The sequence below is a fragment of the Lipophrys pholis genome, assembly GCF_963383615.2.
Source record: "Lipophrys pholis genome assembly, chromosome: 13".
Taxonomy (NCBI): Eukaryota; Metazoa; Chordata; class Actinopteri; order Blenniiformes; family Blenniidae; genus Lipophrys; species Lipophrys pholis.
Window position 1 is genome coordinate 18,749,801 of NC_137632.1, and position 25,934 is coordinate 18,775,734.

General features: G+C 39.3%; 1 protein-coding gene across 1 annotated transcript in view; it reads right to left on the reverse strand.

The window, feature by feature from the left end:
• Window positions 1-12,341: 12,341 nt before the first annotated feature.
• The window catches only part of wnt6b (wingless-type MMTV integration site family, member 6b), a 25,902-nt gene continuing 12,309 nt past the window's right edge, over window positions 12,342-25,934 (reverse strand). The window contains exons 2-4 of the mRNA XM_080478432.1: window positions 25,183-25,403; window positions 15,484-15,788; window positions 12,342-14,108 (exon numbers count right to left, since the gene is read on the reverse strand). Coding sequence (XP_080334558.1) covers window positions 13,647-14,108; window positions 15,484-15,788; window positions 25,183-25,403 — 988 coding nt within the window. The 3' untranslated portion in view covers window positions 12,342-13,646. The remainder of the gene's footprint in view (window positions 14,109-15,483; window positions 15,789-25,182; window positions 25,404-25,934) is intronic.

The following is a 25,934-nucleotide window of genomic DNA, read 5'->3' on the forward strand; positions in this document are numbered from 1 at the left end:
GTGTAAAAGCAAAATAGACTCTGGAAAATACAACATAACTGCATTTTGAAGTGTGTTGTTTTAAAGCAGGCCGTCGTTCAATTCCAAGGTTTACCCCCACGTACCCCACTCCCCACCTCCAATATATTCCCTGTCCATACATTGAACTCTCCTTGAGCATTGGCAGCTGTCTCTATTGTGTGAGTGTGTGGGTGAATGTGACTAACAATGTAAAGTGCTGAAACAGTGAGAAAAGCACTATAGAGCTGAAATCCATTTACCATTTATATATCGGTATGTGCAGCCAAGATCATTTCCTGTGAACTGCAAAGGTCAACAACATTGCTGCTATTATGCCTCACTAAAAACCATAGCAACTTTGACATGATTACTGCACTGACACTTGTAAAGTTAAAGGTGTTGCGTATAAATGGAGAAGCTGTATATTACTGGCTTTTACATTGGAGGTCAGTCCCATTGTGTCCTGACTTTTATACAGGACACTCGCCGGCTCTCTACCTCCCCCTTTTCTATTTTTGTTTTTACTTCAAAGAACATCTTCAGATTGACTCGATTCTTGCAGAAATTTCAGAGTTGGTTTCTTGGATACTTTCACCACTTAATATACTGACAGGGCTATCATGACCCCAAACTCTCATACAATGTACAAATCAAGTAGAAGGTAGTTCTGCTGTTATGAAAGAGGGTCAGGTATAATTACAGCTGTCATTTAAAGATAGCTTGTGGCTATTTTGTGAATATCTAATCCTCTCTTTCTGTGCCTTGGCCTCTCTTTACGACAGCATATAGAGCAATAACACTGCGACAGTATACTGTTTGCAGTATAGGCACAAGTATAAGTTATGATTGTCACACCCTTGTATGCAGCGTCTCTCCGAGAGAGGAGTTCAGACGCAGTTCACGTTTCTTGGATAGTTTTTGGATGTAGCCGACGAAAACGAGCAAAGCAGAGGAGCGCGGCCGAGCAGAGGTTAGTCAATTACAAGGCTCAGCTCTAGTAACAAACTTCTAACAAGCAAATTCTTGGCTGGGTGCATACTCATGAGAGCACAGAGGACAGGCGGAGAGGAGAAAAAAAAAACCTGTGGGTGCACAATGCTGTCGGTAAACAAAAGTGGTTACATTTTTCTTTCTTTTTTTTTTTTGTTCATGTGCAAGGCTGCATGTTTTGTGAGTGATTTGTGTGAATTGTCGAGTGCAGACAGAAAAGGACAAACAGTACAACCAAAGGAACAGCTGTGGAGTCATATCATGCTGGGACAAATGAGTCCAGTTAAAAAAGAAAATCTGCCTCTGGGCATCAAGAATGTTTCTGAAAATGAGAAAGGTAAAAGGAAAAAGTATTTGTAGAATTATCACAGAAGAAAAAACAGAAATGGACCGTTGACATGTGAAGTGAAAAAAACATTGACTATGTCCCTTGTTTGCGGATGACAAATATCAGAAAGAACTGAAAGACCTGCAACAAATTGCAAACAGAATTTTCAAAGTTGTTTACAAAATATCTTAAAACCTTTTTTTTTACAGGGGTTTATAGTTGGCTTGAATGAGTCACAGGGCCTCATCTCAAACCCTTGTCAGTTTCTCTCTTTCTCTTTTAGAAGAGAAGCTCCTGCACTCTGTTGATGAACTCCATTTTGCTTGACAAAAGGATTTTTTTTAAATGGGGAGGATTCCTATGGAGGATTTATATGTTCAAAATGTCTCAATTGTTTCAGAACCCGCAAGACAAACCACACTCCGAACCCGAATTAGTTGACTTTACTCGCAAATTGCATTGAAACCCGTTGCCCTCTACCATTTTAGTTTTTTACACATGCTGAAACTAAACATGTCGAGTTGTCCTAACATGGAAGCTATTACTGGTGTTTATTTACCCAGAGATGTAGTTGTAGTCTGTTGTTGCACTATTTATTTATTTATTTATTTATTTGCAGTACCTGCTCTATGCGACCTATGAATTATATTTTTTGTTTTGTATTTCTTGTATTTTTCTGTTTCCCAATCATGGTTTTAGGCAGCGAGCAGTCCAGCCGTCATTCGGACGTTCAATTCTTAGAAGCCGTCTAAAATATGTGTATAATTGTCACTTTTAGTCATAATTTTTTTCTAATTATGACCTGAATTAATTATTTTTTCGCAGAAATATTACAAACTATCGAACCGAGTACACAACTCGCAACTGACTTCCGTTTTTGTATTACGCCCAGTAACGAGCAACGATTGGTCAATTGCTACCATGTGGTCGATACCTTTTGAACAACACCCTCTGATTGGTTCGTAATTCTCTGACTCATCCTGGCGCATTCAAATGCAAAAGCAGAGAGGAGGATTTTCCTTTCCAAGATGCTGTGGAATTGTATCTGCAGATTCCATAGAGATGTTATTGATTATATGGACCTATGATCTATCTAATTTTTCACTTCCAAAATGAAATGATAAAAGGAAATATATTATTCTGAAGAAGTAAAATATTGATTTTTTCATGTAGTCTGGACAGATGAGGTACTGGCGCTGAAAGTGGTGCAAAGGTCCATGGTGGCTCTGAAAAGCATGACCTTCCTACACCATGTGCTGCAGGTGGTCATAATGTTGTGGCTGATCTGTTTGCGCAAGCCTTTTTGCTTGCCTTTTTTCTCACATCCTTTTTTTTTATTCAACCTTTGGCTCTGAAAACACCAGCGTGATATTGTAAGGTTTTATCTGAGAATCATATCTTTATCCTAACAAAAGTATTAAAAAGAAAGAATTTATATCAGCAGGGATCTGATTCCTTCACCATGACTGACCGTGACATCACCATATCACTTATCTCAACTTCATCGCAATGTGTTGTAATTTTCTAAACATACACCCTCATGTTATGCTTGAGATCTGCACACATTTTACCTGCCCGGTGCCAGCAACACTTGCATGTTATAAGATATGAAATGTAGGGTTGTTGTTTTTTTTATCTTTGTTGCAATCCCATGTCAGGACCACAATGTGGTTCCAATCAATTATCTTGTATCTGTGGGGAATGAAAATATCCTTGACTTGTGAGAACGGCCATTATTTTGGATGATCCTAATGATTCACAGAACGTACGCACAGAGAGGATAAAACTTTAACAAAAACAGGCACCAAAGTGAGATGCTAAAAATCTCACTGGTGAGTGGGAAAGAAAATATTATCTCAGTTGTACGTATTTTTGGGAAAAGAGTGAAGAGCTCTTAAAGTAAAGAAGAGAGAAAGGCAGTGTCTTCTTCCTTTTTCTTTTCTTTTTTAAAATCTGTTTTCCACTTTAGTTTTCCATCTAGTGACTTTCAGGTTGTGAAAATCCATTCATTCATTTCTGCTGGTATCTACTTGCCTTGATTTTATTATTCAGACCATCTTCTATAGAGCCATTATCCAGTAATTATATCTGTAATGAAGATCACTAAACAGAAATAACTACTCAATTAAGGGCTTTATTTCCACCTTAATCTCCTTGGGGAACATTTTCATTTGTGGACATGCACGTTTTTCCACTATGATTGCACACGCTGTTTTATTTCTGGTAACCTCTTGGAAATGTGCCATGAACAGTCCAATTTTTTTAACAAAAATATAAAATTTGCATCTCTCAGATACTATACAAGATACAAAACAGAAATCAACTATTTTAGTGGCTTGTAATGTTTATCATACAGCTTAATGTGTCTAAGAGAGACCACAAGCTTTGTTGAAGGCTTTGTAATGATGGCAAGAGGTCAAACTTTCAAACACTTTAAATCCAATTTCACTTGAGGTAGAAACATTTTTCAAATAACCTCTTTGATCCACTTCATGGTGTACAATTGTCAAAGAATATACTAAATAGTATAGCCTATGAAATCAGAATGATCATATTCGACTGCACATGAAACAGATGCTGTACAAAAACAATGCCTTCACAGGGCTCATAGCAAACATGCAAAACACTTCGTATATGTGAGATTCACTGACTGGCCTTGTGCATTCCCAAGCCCTTCACTGTAACCTTAACTTTAATCATATAACATCATATGCCTAAACCATAATCCTGCAAATAACCTGTAACCTTGGCACTGGAACCACTTGTTAACCCTTAACATCACGACAGTGTGGGAGTGGGTTCCTGATGTCTTGGACTGAGGTTTGTGTTGTTCAGAGGCTCTGAAGATCCATGGGATGATGAGCCACTGCATAACCCTATAGCCACAATTTATATTCTAAACCAAACCAAACCCTAATCCTAACCTTGTCTACCTATAACCTGTAATTTTGCCACTAAAACCACCATTTAACCTTTAGAAACATTCCTGATATTGTGGAGTCCAGCAACAAATGTAGGGACACACACACTCACACAGATGTGTGGCGCTTTCTTGATGATGCCTTTCCATAAGTGTAATTCATGTCCTAGCCCCTCAACCCAACCAACTTAATCCCTAATTCTGACATTTACTCTAACTTTAACAAACATCTTCAGCATTTCAAGATTCAAGATTCAAGGTTGGCATGAAAAATTAGTGTGTGCCTAGTTGTCAGGCCTCACAGAGAGAACACACACACACACACACACACACACACACACACACACACACACACACACACACACACACACACACACACACACACACACACACACACACACACACACACACACACACACACACACACAATTCAGATGTGCTTGTTTTGATACGGCCTCATTTACCCCTGGGTATTCCTAATTGGGGATGATTACACCATGTTTGCGTGTTATTCTGTCAAAAGGTATTCGTCTGTCTGCGGGTGTGTGCATGTTTAAAATGTGTTTATGTCCATTTGTAATTCAATTCAGAAGGTTTGCGAGGCAGCAAACGCTGCCATCTCGTCACCCTTTTGAAACAAAAGTTATAGATACCGTTTTATTAAAATGAAAATGTGAAAAAATCCTTTTCTGATTATCTGAAAAAAAATACTACATGCAATAAACACATACAAGCACACACACCTACACAGTTCAAACTCCAATCAATATACAATATTCCTTTTATTTCATCTGTGCTTTACCCTACTTGAGCTTTCGTTCTGTTTTGTTTGAGTATATGACATGTTACACGATATTTGGTATTATTTTTGAGTCGTGATCATTGTGAAGCCTTCCAGTAGAAGTACAGCGTCCCCAAAATCAACTTCCTTCTCCAAGGACGCCATCTGGTGGTCAAACAGCAAAGTGACTGGTCTCAATCTGTTCGGCACATGCGTTATAAAGACATAACAGATTACATTTTTATAAACACTGCTCAAACCTGGTATATTGTCCTATTATACTACTAGAACTATTGGGGACTGTACATATAGTATTTTTACAGTAAGAGGGCTTTTAGGTCAAAGTAAGGATCTTCTTGGCTTTCACAACATCTCATCCCATTTGACTATGTAAATGGATCAGATGGAGAGTAGTCTGATTACAAGTTACATGTACACATGTGCATAGTCAGCAACCTTGTCGTCTGTTTCCCATCAAGATGACTGTTGTTGCACAAACAATCGTGTTTATTATCTCTCTCCTAAAGAGAAAGAGGCCTGCCCTGACTTCACACAGGAACGGACCCTGAGCCAAAGCAGCCACAACAGAAATTAGACCCCCTCTTGTCTCCCCCACCAACCTCCGGGCAGCCATGTTTTCACAACCCAAGATAACAGGGAAGAAGGAGAGGACGCGGGGCAGGGAGACACAGGGTTTGATAAATGACACGACTGCGAGCGGGACCGTGCGTGGCGGATGGAGGGATGAGTAATTGCGAGGTCATCTCGGTGTTTGTCCACCCACGACAATGATGTGGGTCAGTGAGTCTTTCTCAAGTGAGCAAGTGTTGTTTCAGGATGTTGCAATGATGACAGGTTCCACAAGAAGAGCGCTCCGATTTTCTCACATAGCGTGTTTCTGAAGGGGAGATTTTTGTTTTGCCAAAATACATTTTTAAGTGAAACTACTTTAGCAGGGATGTTTTTGTCTTCCTTAGAGCGTTTTATTTGGCTCAGCACTCAACTCTCCTCTCAGGTTCAGGAACCACACCCATGCAAGATAAGTCTAGTCTAACACTCCCAAAGTGTTTTGTTGTACAGTAAATGTCATCTGGGGGTCCTCGAGGCAAGCTTTACCAACAAGGCAGAGAAGTGATGCACAAAATGCACCGGCAGCCTAGTTGGGTGGGCTGTGGGACTGAGGCAGCAGCTGAGCTATCACCTCCAGGGCCTGCATTAACTCATAAAGATCACTGTCTCTCCTAAACACTCAGAGCCAATCCAGAGGTCATGTGCTTTGTGTGTATTCATGCGTATGTGTGCAAACCTGAGAATGTGCACCTCTGCATTGTGAAAGGGTGAGGATTTTTACTTTTAGAGGTTATTCCTTCAATTAAAGAAGCTTTATCTTAGGGTTTGTATATAACAGACGATGTGTGTCTCTCCCACTCTTGTAATTACAGTCATTGGTATCAGATGAAACCCCACATGGAGCTGATCTCGAGATGTGCCCTTTCTGTAAGCAACATCTCACAGCTAGATTGATCGAGGATTGGAGGAGAGTTCACACAAATGGATGAACATTATAGTGTCAGGTTACCTCGCTTTACCCCCCTTTGTTCCTCACTTTCCTCTCCCCTGTTGCTTGTTTTCAGCCAAGGATCATTTCTTATTTAATCTTTCAAAGTTCTTCCCCAGGATGCCTTCTTCTTGTTGCCTTAAGCAAAAATAGATTTTGAGTGGTAACTGCAAGGTAAATAAAACCAGCAGACCACCAAGATTCCACCGCAGGTAAAAGGCGATGACAGGACTCTATTTATCTGCCTGATCTACGGGAATGACTGTCTGCAGAGTAACATTGTAGATCTATTAACAGCAACAACCCCTCATTAATGCTCGTGTGAGGCTTCCTCTTCTATGTGTGGCAACCACTTAACAGTTGACAGAGGTGGAGGCTAAAAGTCATCGCTGTTGGGGATGATGTTTTATATTTCCCAGGCACTATTTCTCTCTCAAAAGGGTGGTGGGGGGGGGGGGGGGGGGGGGGGGGGCACATGGAAAAAATGGCCATCCCAACCTGGACCTGTGGACCCATATGTATACACACACACACACACACACACACACACACACACACACACACACACACACACACACACACACACACACACACACACACACACACACATGCACACAGATGTTGAAAGGCGACTGTATTTATACCAATGCTCCAATAAATCCATCGGCTCACTTGTCTATTTTTTCTGGCTTTGCCCACACAGCACTGACTGCCTGACAGGTCAGGAGAGGAGAGGAGAGGAGAGGAGAGGAGAGGAGAGGAGAGGAGAGGAGAGGAGAGGAGAGGAGAGGAGAGGAGAAGAAAGGAGAGGAGAGGAGAGGAGAGGAGTTTGGGGGTCAAGGAGAGCTGATTGCCCAATGGCATTTTCCTCCTCTCTGACCTAACCTCCTCATGCCTTAACCACAACTTCTGGTCGAGTGCTGCACGCCACTGTGCAACAAATTCCTGGAAAATATCAGCTTGTGTCAACTTGCACAGCTCGAACTAATACAGGCCCATTTTTTTTTCATCCCCTTGTCTTTTCATTTCTCCAGCATAAATACCACAAAACAATACCTGTTCTTACTGACGGGCACAGAGAATCCGATCGAGGCTGAGAGCGCAGAAAGGATCATGTTTGATGGGAAATCATCACTGAAGTCACAACCTAACATGAACTGAAGCCAAACTGGGCTCGTAAAACTGAGGGTGGGATTAATCCAGAAGGGGAAAAAGTGATATCAGAAAGTTCATTAGTCAGTGTTTAAAGTATAAATTTTGTTCTTTTGTGCCACTCCTCCTTGCAGGATATTGAAGCTGGATGTGAAATATTTTGCCAAGAAAGTTTTCAAAGGAACACAACATGAAAACTTACTGTACAAAAACACTAGTTGCTGGTTTTACTCAAGCAATTCCCAAGCTTAACAGAACCGAGCATACATTTCAATATTGCACAGTTAACAAATAACTTGAGTAATTTGGCAGTGAGACACTAGCTATATAGTAAATAATGTAAAAACTTACCCTAATGGCATTACTTTTGGTATTAACTCCATGATAACTATTATGAGTTCATTAACCATTGTCCATCTTCTATACCACGTTATACATACTTTTAAATTCAAGCTAATTTGTTGTGAATCATTTTTGCCATTTTCTTAGAAATCATCGCCAGAACTTCCTCCATCCATCACACTAACCCCAGTTCTATATAAACTCCACTGGCTTCCAATTCAACAACGCATTCGATTCAAAAATCCGACTCCTGACATTCAAGGCCATAAACGTGCTCCCTCACACCTCTCCTCCATACCTGCACACCCGGCCGCACACTTAGATCAGCCTCCTCTCTCAGCATCACTATACCTCCAGCTCACATGACCACCATGGGGTCCCGAGGTCTGGAACTCACTTCCACCGAATATCAGAAGCATCCCATGCTTGAAAGTGCAGGTTGAACACTTTTAAATCTCATCTAAAAACCTACATTTTTAAAGGAGCATTAGCATCTTAATCCTTGCCTGCTACAAATGTCGTGACCTTAGGTGCTTTAAATAAAATGTATTCTTATTCTTATTCTTATTATAAATGTTCTCCATCCCGTCTATAGAGCATTCAATCTGCCGTGCATTCCCTTAAAGTGGTTGTTTCCAATGAAAAACAGCTTTGCTTTACCATCACTACTTTTGAAAATAACATGCTTGTGACTCACAATGGGTATAAAAAAATTCCTAAGGCTGTAATAATCACATAAGTTTCAACTGACTCAATTCTATTTACTATGGTATATGGGCTATTGTCTCACATTAAAAGAAGTAGAGGACAGATGTTTCTCTGTGCTGCCTGTGAGCCAACACGAACAATTGTGGTCTTGAGGTTACAGAAGTGGACTTTAGAGCCGAAGGACAGGTTTGAACCCCACAGCACTATGGATCCCCTGAGCAAGACCTTTTGTCACCCAGGTACCATAGTGTAGCTGCCCACTGCTGCTGTCATATATAGCAAGGATTAAGTAGGATGTGTTAAATGCAGACAAATTAATTTCCTCCATTGTATCAATAAAGAATGCTTTAGTCTTTATTTCTTTCTTTGAGCGTCTGTCCCAACAATTCTTATTTCACTATGAGAGTGATCAGTTGTGATTTTCAATAAGCTGTATCTATGAATTTAAGCAATCATCTACCTGTTTGCATCATGATACTTTATTTCAACTGCTTTGTTGCTGCTCCCTCTTGTCAAAAAACATTTTTCAAGAACTGCTAACATCTATATTATAAAGCATATCGTTCCAACCCACTGATGTAACCTCAGCTGAACTTAATGACTGAATCAGTCATCACACTAACCCACACAGTGCTGACAGCTCAGCTAATATCTCACAGCAGCACTACAATAATACAGCAATGTGCGCATTACTAAGACTTTCAAGAGGTCTTTTCTTATTATTTTGCATTAATCGAATAAAGTAACTCTGCCACTCTAAACACAAATACCTAGTAACGGTCACCCCTAACTAGTCTTCAGCAACTTGCAAAACACTGGACACTGGTGTCACTTTACACATGTTTAATGAAATTGGAATCTAACATCCAAATATGAAATGATTTTTGCAGAATACAATGATAAATAGCAGAAAGAAACCAAAAGTAACAAGGGATTGTTTTTAAATAAATTTCAAATGAGTGAATCTTGTAGGATTTTCTTGTTATGGATCAGTTGAATTGGAAAGATGTCAATAAAATATCTAGAAACGAAGTGATTCTTTTAATTTTTAAATTCTGCCAGTCCTGGTAAGAACAACTCATATTTTATGAAACAGGCTCCACTGGCCAACCAATGGTCTGTTTATTGGTAATGTTGCTTTACCTTTTAAATTCATAACCTACTTTGGTGTCATTTAAGACATTGTGCACTTCTATCATTTAGTTTACATGGCCATGCAAAACGGTGTCAATATTCAACATAAATGTTCCTCCATTTCTGAGTCATGACACACCCTCAACTAGAAGATCCAAACAGAAAAGATCCCACTAAATCACTCAGTCAGACACACAGAAAAAAACAAACAAACAAAAAAAAAAAAAAAACAGAACAAGTTGAAGCAACATCATGTTATACTTGTTGTACATTGTCGGATAATAAAACTCAAAAAGTGTAAATGAGATGACACGATAGATTCAAGGGAAACGCTTTCCCCTTCTAAAACACAAACAACAAAGAAAAGATCTTGTCTGTCCCGCTCAGAGACAGAGAGTCAAAGAGCAGTGTGCTTTCAATAACCAGCATTACGCAGTTTAACATCAGACAGCATCTAATCAATACATACATTACTTTCCACTGAATGTTATGGGGATAACTGGCCAACCTGCACAAACACACAGTCACTCATACTTTGTCTGTCACACACATACACACACACACATTCCCACATGGACTTAAAGTATCAAACAAAAGCTAACATCCAAAGTGCATTATTATATTAGCCCTGTATATCAGAACAGATGAACAAAAGTACAACATATACATTTTTTTCTCGAGAGCAAACACGGAAATAAAGGTTTCCCTCTGGGATCAGAAGAAACAGCCAACCCCTCGAGGATTCCATTGCCAAGCTGTCGAGGAAGTCCACGGCAGCCATTGTGTCCAAAGTGCTTCTGAGAAAGATGGGAGTGAGTAGTCTTGTCTGTATAATTCTATATAAATAAGTATTTGAGGGTGGGTCAGGTCAGCACCTGTAAAGGATGGTGTTGAAAGCAATCAAAATGTACAATGTGACACCACTTCCCTTTCCTTTTGTTTGATTTTGATGCAGCAGCCAAAACAGGAAAACAACAATACCAATATTTCTTGGCATTTTGGGTTCTGATGTAAAGGAAAACATTATTACGTAAGACAGAATTCATATTGAAGTAAAGCGAAAGAATCAGTTTGTGGAATCCGAAGATCCTGCTATGATATGAACAATGACTCTCGCAGGAATAACATAACAGGTGGAATTCTAGTGGGGAAAAAGAATGTTTGAAGATTTTTTTCGTGTGTGTGAAATAGGGCATCAACATATCGTCTTACCTTGACAAGAGAAAAAGATCATTTGACCATTCATAAGTAACAGCAGCATGTTCACGAAACTTCCATTTGCATTGTGATATTCTAATCAAAACTAAAATTATTAAAATCGAATTAGATTTGGCTGGTAATAGTGACTGGGTAGTTTATGTGTAATTTATAATTAAATAGAAACTACTTCTGTTACGTGAGTCACATTTTCTTCGTTATATATCAATATCTTCCAAAATTAAAGGCCATTTTTTTATCAAAATGTTTTTTGGGAGTGAGTCAGCTTTAATTATCAGATCATGTTTTAACCCTACAGCATCATATCCTAGTCTACCGTTGTGACTTTATCTATCCCTAATCACAAGACAATAAATTATTCTACATTTGGTTCAGTCATTTTTATGAAAACTTGATATGACTTTAGTCCAAGAGCATGACATTATGTCCCATTAGATAAAATCATAATCCGCAATCACTCTTGGTTGAAATAGTAAATATCCAGATGGGTGACACATTACAGGACATTTATGTCTGAGGCAGAGCCCAACAGAAATTAAAAAAACATCGAAAAACTCACAACTCTGGTCAGTTTTTCTTCTCCCTCTCAGTGACATTTTTCACATCCAACCCACATATGGAAACAAAACATGTTGTGACAACATAACTTCAACACAAATGCCTAAAAACACATGTCCTGTTTGGTCCGCTTATAGAGGTTTGATCTGTGATGTGTTTGGATTTCATTCAGAAAATTGAACTGCACCACCAGAGCATGTTTGCAAGAATTTCATTTTAAAGTGGACTTTATCCACATTTTTGTTGCGCACCAGGTGGTAGATGACCTTCACTTTTCAACCATAGGCCACACTAACAGAGAAATTAATTTTCATTTGTCACATGTACAGTAGTAAAACTACATTTGTAAATATTTAATTCAGTAGATCATAGAGCAGCTCAGCAATGTTCTGGCCAAAGTGATCGCTTCAGTAAATTGTAGTAAAAACCCACACAACTGTTATGTTTCACAGTGAGTCCTGTTTGATTTTGCAAAGGTAATATTCAGGTTTACTCTTTATCTTCTCTTTAAGAGTACTATTTTTGCACAAAGCGCCTTTTTTTTCTTCCAAATATCGAGAATCACTGAATGTTGAAAATTGAAATGTGACAAAGCAAAAATTGGAAGAAATGATGCATCTTTAATAATTTCACAATTGGTGTCAATTTTTTTGAAACTTCATTTGATCAGTTCAATATAATATTTCCAGTCTGTATCAAAACTTTAGTAAAAAGAAAGGTTTAAATGTAAAAATGAATGTGTGTTTGTCCAGACAGGGGCTCTGGAAATATTATTATTTCCAAATTGGAGGGCTGGTATAAAAAAATTTGAGAACCAATGATTTAACCGACGAGGAGCAGCAGGAGAGCCTTTCATACCCTCTGGTCACGAACCCACCACTTATGTCTCAAGGCAACAACTTCCTGTACTAAGGTTGAATTTGATTGGACCAAACATGACAAGTGTGACCACATACTCTTTAAATAATAAATCACTGCATGCAAAAATAGCCCCCTCATTGCCCCTTTGCAAATATGTCTGGAAAACACCTGTAAAGGTGGAGACTATGAGGATTCTCTCATTTAGTGCGTTGGTGATGGTGCTACAGATGGAAATCATTCAGTTTAGGTTTCGATCAAGCAACTGACCATATTATTTTCATCAGCATCAAACTACTCGGCAACCCATTGTGAATCACTCCCATCAGGAGAGAGATATTTAATCATATGAGAAATATGATTGCTCACACACAAACAAGTTTGTACAGATTTGAAGCAAAATGCCGCCCACTGCATGACAGAGCCACTGGATTCTGTCACTGCATGGGTCAAACGTTCACGTTTTTCCATTATTCGTCACCCATCTGGAAGCTGTTTTAACATCCTTGAACTATCAGCAACTGTTGTTTTTTTGGTATGAGGATATGCTGGATTCAGATGAGCTTTAAAAAAAACTGAGTACAAAACAGAGTGTTTCAATCATACAAGTGTCCAGTACAGAAAATTGAATAAATGTGAAACATCACCATATTTTGATGACACAAACTCTTTGGGTTTAGATACTCAACCAGGCTCAGCTGTTTGTGAAATCAAGAAACACTCACAAACAAGTACCAGCTAGTGAAGATCCACCATGTCTGGGTTCTCTTTTTAGTCATAATGAAACAACAAGCTTTGGTCCTCTTTCAAAAACCAGGAACGAGATATAGGTAGTTCAGAAAACAACAACTTTCAGCTTTCTGATGTTTTTGTTTTTCTTTCTTTACGGTTTCTTTCCTTCTCTAGTTTCTCTCAGTGGGATGTCTTTTGAACTTTTGGTTAACACCCTTTATACTAATTCATACAAATAATTTTTGTGGCCTCATGCGACCAAAATAATAATTGAAAGCCAAATAAAGGAAGAGCCTCAAAAAGTAATACAAGTGGTTAAAAAAACAAACAAAAAAACAAGTAATGTGACTACTCTCATCTCAGTTCATCAGTGACAGAGACTCAACTCTTTTCGGACCATGCATTTCTTGCACTGGACAACACAACACCAGTGGAAACGACATAAGCAGTTCTCTTCAAACACCACTGTTTCCTCCCGGTAGCCTCGCTCGCAGCACAGCAAGTCACAGCCGCTGATGTCCATGGCCGTGCTGTTGCACATGCGGCCCCTGGTTCCCAGTGAACCTGTTTTCCGATTTGCAAGGCAGAAATCGGGAGACTCATCCGAGTAGATGAGGTCCTGCTTATCGGGCGGCTTTATATTCTGGCCCACGGGGATCAGCGTCTTTCCGTCATTGCCGCCCATCACCTTGGAGGCTCCGTTAAATCGCTCAAGCAGGCGGTCGCCCACCTCGCGGAAATGTGGCATCTTTTTCCAGCACGTGCGCAATGTGCAGGAGCCCGACAGTCCGTGGCACTTGCACTCAGTCCTCATGTAGAGCTTCACTGCCTATCAGAGGGGGAAAGTGTGGAGGGGATGTGGGTGCAGGGTTGTTGGGTGGTGGAGGGGAAAGAGAGGTGAAAGAGGGCAAATAGGTGAAAAAAAAAACAAGAAAAAAAAAAAAGAATCCTGATCAAACACAGACAGAAGGACAAAGAACTTTTAACTTGTGCCCTGAAGTGAAGCTGAACTCTTCTGACAAATGACAAGTTCACTAAAGAAGAATTTATTATTTTGTTTTCATGATATATCACAGACAAAGCAAGCGCACGCAGACACACACACACACACACACACACACACACACACACACACACACACACACACACACACACACACACAGATAGATAGGTAAGATAAAAGCCGACGCTATTCAGAAGGAATTTAACCCCCCCCCCATCCATGTTGCCTCTGGCCTTCCTACGTCTAACAAGCCTTGACAACAGATCATTCACTTATACTGCACATAATTAACCCATCACACACACACACACACACACACACACACACACACACACACACACACACACACACACACACACACACACACACACACACACACACACACACACACACACACACACACACACACACACACAAATGCATGTATGCACATCTGCCCATTTAGACACACATATAGAAAATGTGTATACAAGCATGCACATAAGCAGACATTTGGGCACACATAGTATTTCTAAAAAGTCTGGGAACCTGTATGCAGGTTTCTTCTTCCATTCAGATGGTTTGTTCACTAATGCTACAATTGGACTACGTCCCAAAAACCCTCCTCTCTTCTCTTCCTGTCTACCTGCCTTTGACCCCAACGAAAGTGAACTTTGTAACTCTGAGTGGTGATTGTGCAACATTTCTGCAAATCTGAGACAACTAAAACTAAATGCGACCTAAAGATTGACCAAGCTGCATTATGAATTAACATAGCTAAAAAGTTGTAAGCTCATCTCCAGCCTTTCGATTGCACTTTGAATCAGCACGGCCATAATTCACTGTGTTCGTACAAGAGGAACTTTAAACTTCTACAAGGGGCTGTGGAAATGTTAGAAGCTACCTGCCTCCGAGGCTTAGAAACAAAATGTGTGGCACGCTCTTGTTTTTTTGTTTCAGAAACCTGATTCTTGTAAGAATATCAGCTTACGGCACTACACAAATATGACTGGGGGCGATGTCTTTCTCTTTTCGCTTGTCAGTGGAATGAAGGAACATTCCAAAGGACAAGCAACACTTTCTGCAGCTTGTTCGAATGTAGAGAAACATCAGATCTGAGTGAAGCACAGCAGCCGTTGCAAAACCATTTCTCTAAGAAGGGCACTAATGTGGTTGTCAACTCTACTTGTTCAAAAAGGTAAATATGTGGAATCTCCCTTACCAGCCTCCCGGCCTCGTTATTGTGCAGGTCAATGAGTGTCCTGATGTCGCTCTTGCCTCTTCTCCTCTTGGCATCCATAAACTGTTTAGATTTTTCATAACCGAACTCCACGTCGTCTCCACAGCCCCCCCACTCCCACTTGACCCCGTCTCCGGAGGAGGTGGATGACGGCGGCCTCGGGGGTGCCCTGTTCCTTGTCGCCTCACAGCCGCACTGCAGGAGGTCTCCCATGCTGCAGGCCTGGGTCACAGCATGCGTCACACCAGCTGCCGTGATGGCATAAACGAATGCTGTCTCCCGGATATCTGTGGAGATATTAAAGGACAGGCTTCACTTTGTTGAAATAACCTAATATAAGTGACTGTGACATTATTCTAAATGTGGGTGGTTTGAAAATCAACCGTTTCTATGTGGAGTTTGTAAGATCTTCCTGCAGGTTTTCCTTTGGTTAATCTGCTTTTTCCCCACACTTAAAACAGATGGGTTAGTTAGTGTCACTGAAGTGCCCATATGTGTAAATGTGAGCGTGTGTGACTGACTGTCTCTCGTTAAAAACACTCTCGACCTGTTCAGGGTGTACCCTGTTTGTTGCCTACAGCCAGTTTGAACTGGCTCCGGCCCCAAATTGGACAAAAGCAGACAGAATTTTGATTAACTATCGTTTTCTTTTTCTATTCTTTTTTTTTTTTTTATTCTTTAACGCATAAACCTGGAAACAAATCCAATAAATGGGAAGCATGGATTGATAAAATAGCATATTCACATATTCATTCTGAACCCATACACAGTAAAAACCAGGTCAATCAAAAAGAAAAAAAACAAAAAAAACATGGAGTCCAACTGGCTCGCGAGCAAAACAAACTGGCTCCCATCCACCTGCCCATCCAGACGTCTGACTTTGCATCCAGTCTGTCAATATCTGGGCTACATGGAGCAGGATAAAAGCACACGTTCCAGTCCTGTTCCATTACTACAAGCTCCAGCGCCACTGGATTTGTGGTGCTGAATGCATTGCTATTTCTCTCTCAAGCCCTCTCTTTCACACACTCACACAATCATACACAGCACAGCTGCCGGTTTATTTTGGGTGCAGAGCTTAACACTCCTGGCTGAAGGCACGTCCAGCCACAACTGCAAATTGATCGGGTGCCCTACCGGCGACATCGGCATCATTCTTGCCGCTCAGCTCAACGCATCTTTATCCCAAGTTATATCAGCTATTGTTGTTCATTCAACATGAATGGAGGACGTTCATAAGAGTAGTCTGAATTTGGAGAAAACTGCACTGGAAACAACCTGCATGTCCTCAGTTATTTGAAAAGCTGGAACACAGTTGATCAAGGAAAAATCACATTTCATATATTTGTCTAAAACACAGTTTTCAATTGATGAGTTTCCATTGGAACTTTTCAAGACTAAAAAACAAAAGAAGGCAACCCAATTCAAAATATAAAAATGAAAACCAATGCTCCAAGACAGCAGTCATTAGCCAAATGTTAAAGCTTTCACTGTGGGAAATATCTGTTCTTTCTGTACAATGCATGATACGAGGATCATTTTGTACATTTCTTGTCTCAATGGGCTATTTAGCACAAGTGCCCCATATATATTTGTATTCATGTCAGAGAAAAGCCATAAACTGCACAATTTAATCATGCTTGGATATTTATTTTTCATAAAACCACATTTATTCTGACCAAAACACATTTTATTATAAAACCACAGGCATCAGCTGTTTTGGAACTCTTCTTTTTTAGATCTTACCACAGAGCTGTCAACAATAAAAAACCTCGCTCAGTATCGATCTTTTGCTGGAATTTGTTTCTAATATAAAACAACTTGTAAAACTGTTATGCTGAAATTTGTTGTGGTAATTCACTGTTATGTGATGACAATGCTAGCAATCGTTTTTTAGTTTGATAGATCCAATCAAAACATTTAAGTCTGCTCACAAAAACACAGAACAGACAGCTTTAGATTGGGGTTAGACGATGGGTTAGGACTAAGCAAGCAGTATAGGAAGGGGTCACTTCGAAAATCTTATAAACCCATGTGAAATATCCTGAAGCGAACAAAACATGACATTTTGGGAAAAACAATATTCAGTCTCGTATGGTGTGAGGAGACTAAGCGAAGGACTTTCATTCCTAAGAGCTGGAAGGCAGTGAGCGTGCAGTCACCACCGTCAACACTGCCAACTCCGTATCGCATGATTCAGTGAATGGGATTCATTAGGAATGGCAACACACACACACACACACACACACACACACACACACAGAATGGGTGGCGTGCGACAAAACCTGCACACCCCAGTAGGCCTTGATATCAATACCAGCTGTAGACCCCGACACTCAGAGATGTTTCCACTGCAGGCGAACGGTGGACACGTACGCGTGCGTGTGTGTGTGTGATTTTATATTTCTTTCACGAGCATTTAAGGCATAGACCTTTTGCACATAAGCAACCTCTGAACTGTTTATGTGGAGCATTCCTGTGAGATTTAGTTGTATTTAATCTCACAGTTCATGTTTGTGTCTTACTAGATTTCCAATTTTGACTTTGAAAAATTCATTGTTCAGTGGTAGATGTTGCTTTTATACTGTACCTGTGCCACAAGACTTTACACTTTGGGGTGGGATTTTACTTACTTTATCAAACTTATCTTAATAAATCTCTTACCCTATTTATTATACTTTTCTTCATTATTTGTTCTAATGCATTTCTTTAACTTCTTCTAAAGCTTTAATGTATTTCTTTTATTCTGTATTTCTTCAATTTCTTTGTAAAGCACTATGAATTGCCTTGTGTTGGAATGGTGCTCTATAAATATATTTGCCTTGCCTTGCCTTGTATTTATCGCTCACATTCACAAACATCACATTGTATCCATATGTTTGTTCTTTAAGACCCTCCAGAACTCAGATATCATTCTGACTGCAAAAACACATATTTGCTGCATATATGACACCAAATGCAACTAAACAGAATTGACTTTTTGTTCAACCTTTGCTTGTCTGGCTCGATCACAGCTCCAACACATCTAATCCTGCACATGTTATTGTGTAAAGGTCGAAAAGTGATTAAAAGAATATGTGTTAAATCCTGCAGAAGGACCTTTTGGAATTAGAAGCAGACGTCGACAGGTCCAGACACTCACCGTGGCAGGGAATTTGTTTGGAATTCATGTCTGCAAGGAAAATGTGAAACTGGGTGCCTCAAATCATCAGATTTTTGATACTTTCTTTTTTTTTTTTTTTTATACTTCCCCTTTTAACCCCCTGCTTGTTTCTTTACCCCTCACTGTATTTTGTCTGTCTGTCCCATTCTCAAATTTTCTCTGCGCAGTTAAAGAAGGATTTTTATTTTGCACCAAGGATATCGAAACGTTAGTTTTTGATTGAGAAAACATATAAAAAATGGAGATCACCAAAAAAACTGACCTATAAATGCATGCACATTTTTTAGAATAGAATGTGCTCAAATTAAAGACATCTAAATATTTTCATCATGCCCATTTTGTCCAGTGAATTCCAAGACACCTGGACAGCCTGTCTGGAAACAGCCTGTGTTACCACCATACAAATTGCACTGATAATAAGATATTGTGTGCCAAAGTTTTACATGTGCACCGACAAAGGTGCAAGGATGTTCAATCGCTCATCTTTTTTTTGGTTTGCAGCATCTAAAAGTTTCAGTCCTAATTTTTCTGAACTGCAGGTGTTATGTATGAGTGCTACAAAGGTACAATACAGACTGCATGCCAGGCTATCAGGAGACTACAGCAAACTACTTGTTCACACTACTAAAAGTAATCCTGGTCCAATTGTTATCGTGTGAACGCCGCAAACAAAATGTGAAGCTCATGCAATCTAGACCCAGTTCAGAGATGGTATATTTCCCTAACTCTTGAATGCAGCAGTAGTCCAGGTCAGTAATGTGCAAAGCAGATCACAAGTCTAACACATAGCTAACACACAAACCACCACACGCCATATGAACGACTTATTTCACTAAATTAACTCAACTGAATGTTTTGGAATTGTGGGATTCGTCTGGAGATAAGTTATACAGGCTCATGAAGAACATGATAACTATACATAAAAGGTCTAAGCTCATTTTGTTTGAGTAAGGTTGGTTGAAAAAGTCCAGGCCCAATTGTGTTTTGAAAGAGATGCCTCAATTTATTGTGATATTGCTGCAGTTGCTTGTCTATTTCTTGAAATGATGCAACACCACATAATCAAATGATAAGGAATCCCTGTGTTGCAAAAGCCAGTGACTCAATTACTTTACTCACCATGACTAAAGTTTTCCAGTCAAATCAAATTAAAAACAATCATGTAAACATGGCAACTTTTGTCTGTGTATCTGTATCTACTTGTTATGATCATAAATGAGAAAAGTCTATGATTGATGACGGATTTCAACCACTGCACAGCCCAGAGCAAGAGTCCCTGCTGACTCTACAGGACACACACACGTGCGCACACACACAAGCCCGGTTTCTAAAGAAAATCCCTGGTGTGATTATCACCATCACTGTGTGTTGTCTGGCTCACACTGCTTCAGGGTTGGTGTGTTATTTAAAGACGGCGGAGATCAAGGAAAATAGGATAATAACGACCAGGTAATGACAAGAAAGCAGAAATTTGACCTTGTTCCATATCGGAGAGCACGTCAAAAGGTTTGTGTCCAGAGGAGAGAACATTTTGACTCAAGAAGCAAAATATGTCCATGTGTCAACATGTTTGTTCACTCGTGCATACTTGTGATTAAAAAAAAAAGACGGAGGCTCAGTAATGTTGTGAAATCAGCCAAAGCTCTTTTTATACAAGGATGCACACTTTTCTTCACCTCACACATCTCAACACCTGACAACTTCAGTCTCTCTTTTCTCATGGCTTGATGAAAGTCAAAAAGTAAACATTTGCAGTGGGGCATGTTGGACTGTTAATTTCTGTGCGGCTGAATTGTTGAGGTATCTGATAGTGTGTTCATCGTAGAAAGGGAAAAAGAAAAACATTACAAGGAATGACACATGCACGCTGGATCTGCAACTAAAGTTGTATGTTGGCATTGAGAGGCTCTACCATTCAACAGAAGTGATCACATTATTGAAGCGGTTTGTTTTTAAAAGACATGCAAACTGAAGCAGCTCTGAGCTGAGCTTTCCCTTACAGAGCACACTAGAACCTTGTTTTCAGGATGTTGGACAACTTTGTTGATGCCTTCATGATCTTCACTGTCCAATTGATAATGGATGTATTTCATGCATGTTTATATGAAATCTAGCAGGACTGTGGTAGTTACCACTCTTGCCTCACAGTGGCAATATGCCCAGTTCGAGAAAACACATTGGTAGCCAATCCACAAGGAGTTTGCATGTTCTCCCTGTGCCTGCATGGGTTTTTTCAAAGTACTCCAGTTTCCTCCTAAAATCCCCAAAACAGGCACTGAGGATGTTGTTCTGTAGCAATGTGGCAGCGTTCTGTTATCACACAGTGACATGTAGTGGTCTCAGATGGTTTATATCACTATGTTCTCATATATAAATCCCTTTCCTTATAGTCCAGATGATATGATACTGATCAATGGCTTCTGGATTGAATATTGCACTTATGGAGTAAAAATCACACCTTAGTTTAGGTTGCATCTCTCAAATGGATTGTTGGAAGGCATGTAGAACTAGAAGATTGATCGATTATTGCCTGTTTTGTTGAATAATGAAGAATCTTGTGTGATTCTGTACTGCACTTTGGTAGAATCAGTCTGTTGCTGAAGGAGCTCCTGCTGTTGACCAGGACATCGTCGAGGGGTGAGAGATATTGTTCACAATGGACATCAGTTTGGACCGGATCCCCCAATGAACCTCACAATGAACATCGACCAAAATTATTATTTTTTTTTTCTTTTTCCAAATTCAGATTGCAATCCACTATGCTTGATAACTAACTCCATCAACACATCCAACTCCATAATTTTGAAGTTGTGGTTATGACTCCAATGACTCCAGAGAGAATACATTTTAAAAGCAGATTGCAGCAGATTGTTCTTGTGTCAACAGGCGTAACGCATGCAAAACCATGATTTGAATACTTCTGCTTCTGTGTGATTTCACTCATGTTGTAATTATTAGTTGATCCCAAAACACACACGAACTCAGTGTTACATCTATTCGCACAGGTGTGCAATTTAGCAAGCTTTCTGTAGGAGCTCAGTAAGTCTGCAACTATTTTGTAAAAAAACAGGTATAGAAGGTGTATGGAATCTAATGGTTATAATTAATTTCTGCTTTATGAAAGTGACAGTTCTTCATTGTATCAGCAGTTTAATCTAATCACTTGTATTGTCTTAACTGGAACAGCTGTAACCGGTTACTGTAGTCAAAGTGTTGCACGGTGCAGTGCTGCAAATAAACGCACATATAAAAGTTACAGAGAGTGCACAATTTCTTTAACACCATTATGGAATTTCTCTGCAGATAGAAACATGTGGTATTGTCACAATTGCTTTTAGGGTAGATGAATAAGATGGGTGAAGAAAGGTCAACGAGGTTAAGTAAACCACTTAGAGAGAATAAATACAGAAGGCACTTTTATTTTGACATTTAATGGAACAAGTCTATAATAAACAGCTATTAAGATAATTGAGGACAAAGGCTTCAAATATAGGAGCACTTTGGCCTCATTTATAGACAGGCAGGAATTTATGATTAATAGCTCGTCTGTCTTCTACTGGTGGATTCATGCCCTTCTTTCCTTTCTCTCCTACTCTCTTTCTTAATCTGCCTGCTTTTCTTTCTCCGTCAGAATAACACTAACAATAGTACTGCCATGAATCCATTATGACTTTCTGTTGACTCTCCAGGATTCTAATTCTGATATGACTGATATAACAACAAGTTCAGCTTTTCTGTTTTCGGATAGCAAGAGACAGTTTGTAGGATTTCTGCATAACACCAGTCTACAGTTTGTCTTCCTCTCATGCTCTTTAGCTTTAAACATCTTGATAGAACTTGAAATTGTTTGATAATTCAGATAGGCTTAGATGCCAAGTCATGAGGATTTGGGTTTTTTTGACCCCGTTAAATTAAAGTTGTGACAAATGATCAGCAACATTGATGAAGCACTGACACGTTCAAGTGGTGATCCTGATCTAATATATCCCATGAGAACAATGTATCCTAATACTTTTGGAATTTAAAGATATTGCCATTGCTGACTTTCTTTGTGATCCATAGTAAAATATATTTGCTGACATGTGGTCTTTAGAAAACTTCAATTTAACATTTTACTGTCTGTTTATATCGCTTGCCATCATTTTATCAACCACACTTATAGTTTATCTCACTACCTACAGTTTATTTTGATGTGAAACTGTTCAATAAATGTCACTAAAAGTATATGATAGAAAAAGACATCAAATGCATTTTTTTTTTTTTAAATCATTATTTCTTTCCAAATATAGACTATATATTGAGAATAAAAGCCTTCTGGGAAACAAACCTGATCACCCACCGTCTTACACTGTTCAGAAATGAACACAAGTTATTTGACAATTTAAGCTACATAAATATTCAAAGACAGTATTAGATACATTAAATTACATTAAATTACTCTTGTACATGTACTCACGCATATAAAAAGTGAATTTATTTATCCTTATCTGAAGTGATTGAAATGAGATTGCCTTCTCAAAATAATTATCATCAAACGCTTTTGTATAAGTGCAAGGAAAAATATCCTTCATGAAGATTTTTGCCAGTAATATTACTGATTTGTGCCACCAATTGTGTTTACCTATTTAATATGAATAAAAAGTTAGATAATCTTAATTACAAGTAGGAATAAAACTTTAGAATTATAGTCTTGCCCGAAAGGGACTCAAAGTTAATAACACATTTAGCAGATTGATAGTAAATGCTTCTTGTTTGTTAACTAAACACACATAAAAGTGCTCTGTGTTACCAGCCAAAGCAAAGACAAGCCGCTCTCTATGAATGTAATCACACGAGAGAAGAACCAACACAGTAATTGCAGAGGACCCAGCGGTGACCCCCACGTCAGTGATATTACAGACTTCAAAGGGCCAGAGGAAGATGTTAAGAGATCTTACGAGAGAGGGTTAAGAGCAAAAGGCAATCTTAGCTGATCAATTCAAGCGTGCCCAATCTGAAGAAGAGGCGAATCAGTCAAGTGTGAATATGTCTACCCTGAAATACAACAGCTGCCCTTGTCCACTGCAGTGGCATCAGAGCAGGGTTCTGACCTCAGATTGACATAAGGACCCCGTCTGCAATCCCAACGTTGTTCACGTTCAAAAATCATTTATTGTCTTTTATGTAATTTTTTTTTAATCAAATCTGCTGAAATAAAGCAAATCGCTTGACAATTACAATATATGTTTCATTCAAGGCAATTTTTTTTATATATTATATCTTCTTACTCTGTAGCCAAACTTGACCAACTAGTATGACTAAAGACATTTTAATTAATACTAATGCTTTATTTAGTTATTTGACACCTTAATGAAATAAAACATAGAAAATGTTCAGGATAAGATCTCTGACTTAAGGGTAGAATTTGACATGTTGGAGAGAACACTTCTTGTGAAGAATCCCTCACTTAAGCTGTCTCAGTCTGTGTGAAGTTCGGCCCAGACAGTGGTCAAAAAAACCTGAAGGCTCCAAACAAGGGCCAACCAGCAACCTTTAGGGTCACATGAACTGTATGTCAAACATAATAACTCATACATGCAGCAGTGACGTCACATGAAGTCACTCGTCGAGTCAAGAAAAGATCTGACATTTTGCCGAATGTGGCAGAAGCCACAGCGATATGCACACTTTGGTTTCTTTAGAAAAACTTTATGTGAGTCCAGAATCTGATTTGCCACTTCTCTGTTACATATTTATGCAAACCAGTGTTGTGAATAATCATTTTAAACTAAAGACTTATTGTAACAGTTGTAACAGACAACTTTTTAGCAAAAATAAGCTTGTCCCAAATGACTATTATTAAATGAATAACAGTGTTACATGGTTGCCGGACTGCTGTGTGATTATTTAAGCCAGAGCGAGCCCCATTAATCCAGACTAACTTTGTCCACATGATGGCAACATGAAGGATATTTGACTCCAAGTACAATTAACATAAGCCTGTAAGCACCATATCTGTGATGTATTAGCATTACATGACTTTACCTGCTGCTTTATGTATTTTTGCTCTTTCTCTCAATTGTTTTGATGTTGTTTTATCTTTTTGTCAATACATCTTGAATATGTTTATTTCGAGAAGCACAACCATGCTGATTATAGAGTCGTCCTGCAACTAACTCATGTAAACTCACTGTAAATCCAGTCATTCATTAACCCCCTGACACATATAGTGCTGACAACTCAGTTTATGTTTAAAAGCAACACTTCAGTAATACTTGTATATGTACATCGTTTAAGTAAAATGACTCTCCTGAGTAACTATTGACTTTGTTACGTTCATTAACAATTAAAGTCAAGTGAAAAAAGTTACTTTAATCAAATAGTAGTTTCCACTAACTTGCACAACCCCATTTTAAATCAGCTGCGAAATGCAGCTTCATGTTTCACCGATGCTTCTCACTTAAGTCCCAGTGATAAACAATTGCAATTCAAATCGTTAAAAACACTGAAGTGAACATATCCAGGTCCTCTTCACTTACCTTGCTGAAGAACTTTGCCAAAGTATTTGTTGTGGCTGGTACAGTTCCAGCGACGGTACCTGAACTGGTACTGACACTCCCTGACACCCAGCCTGGCTCCTTTGGCCACCTCGCTGACAATCTCTGGCTGCGTCTGGCACAGCTCCGCTTGCTTTCCCGCCAGACGCTTTGCCTTTCTGCAAATGCTGTTGGGGTCCATGACCAGTGGACTCCCCACTGCCCTGCAAAAGTTTAAAGCGTGTTAGAGAACAAACTCCAAGCAACACAGCACAACATCAGAAGGCTCACGTTGGTATTTTCATAGAGGAACACCTGTTTACTTAATAACACAGTGTTGCAATAATCAGCGGCTCCACACCATTGCATAAAATGTTTTTGTTTTTTTGCTCCACTGCCTGCCAGTTCTACCCACCAAATCGCAGCCGCTGTAACAATGTGCATGTTGGATGGGCACAAGGGAGACGGCAGGGAACACTTTCCCAGCAACATCTCAGCTCTGACATCAGAGTTACAAGCCTGTGTTTTGCTGTTGGACCGTGTTTGGAAGAACTGTGTGGTCTTGACAAAGTTGTAGGTCATATAGTTGGAGGTCGCTGAACAGAAATGCCATTTGCAGTTGATTTTAATGCTATTTGAGTTGACTTTGGTTAACCAGAAGGCAGACTTTCTAGATTTCCAGTTGATAAAGCTTTTCTGGAGAAGTTGTAGCAGTTATATGAACTTAAACCACAGATTGCTCTCAAATCAACCAC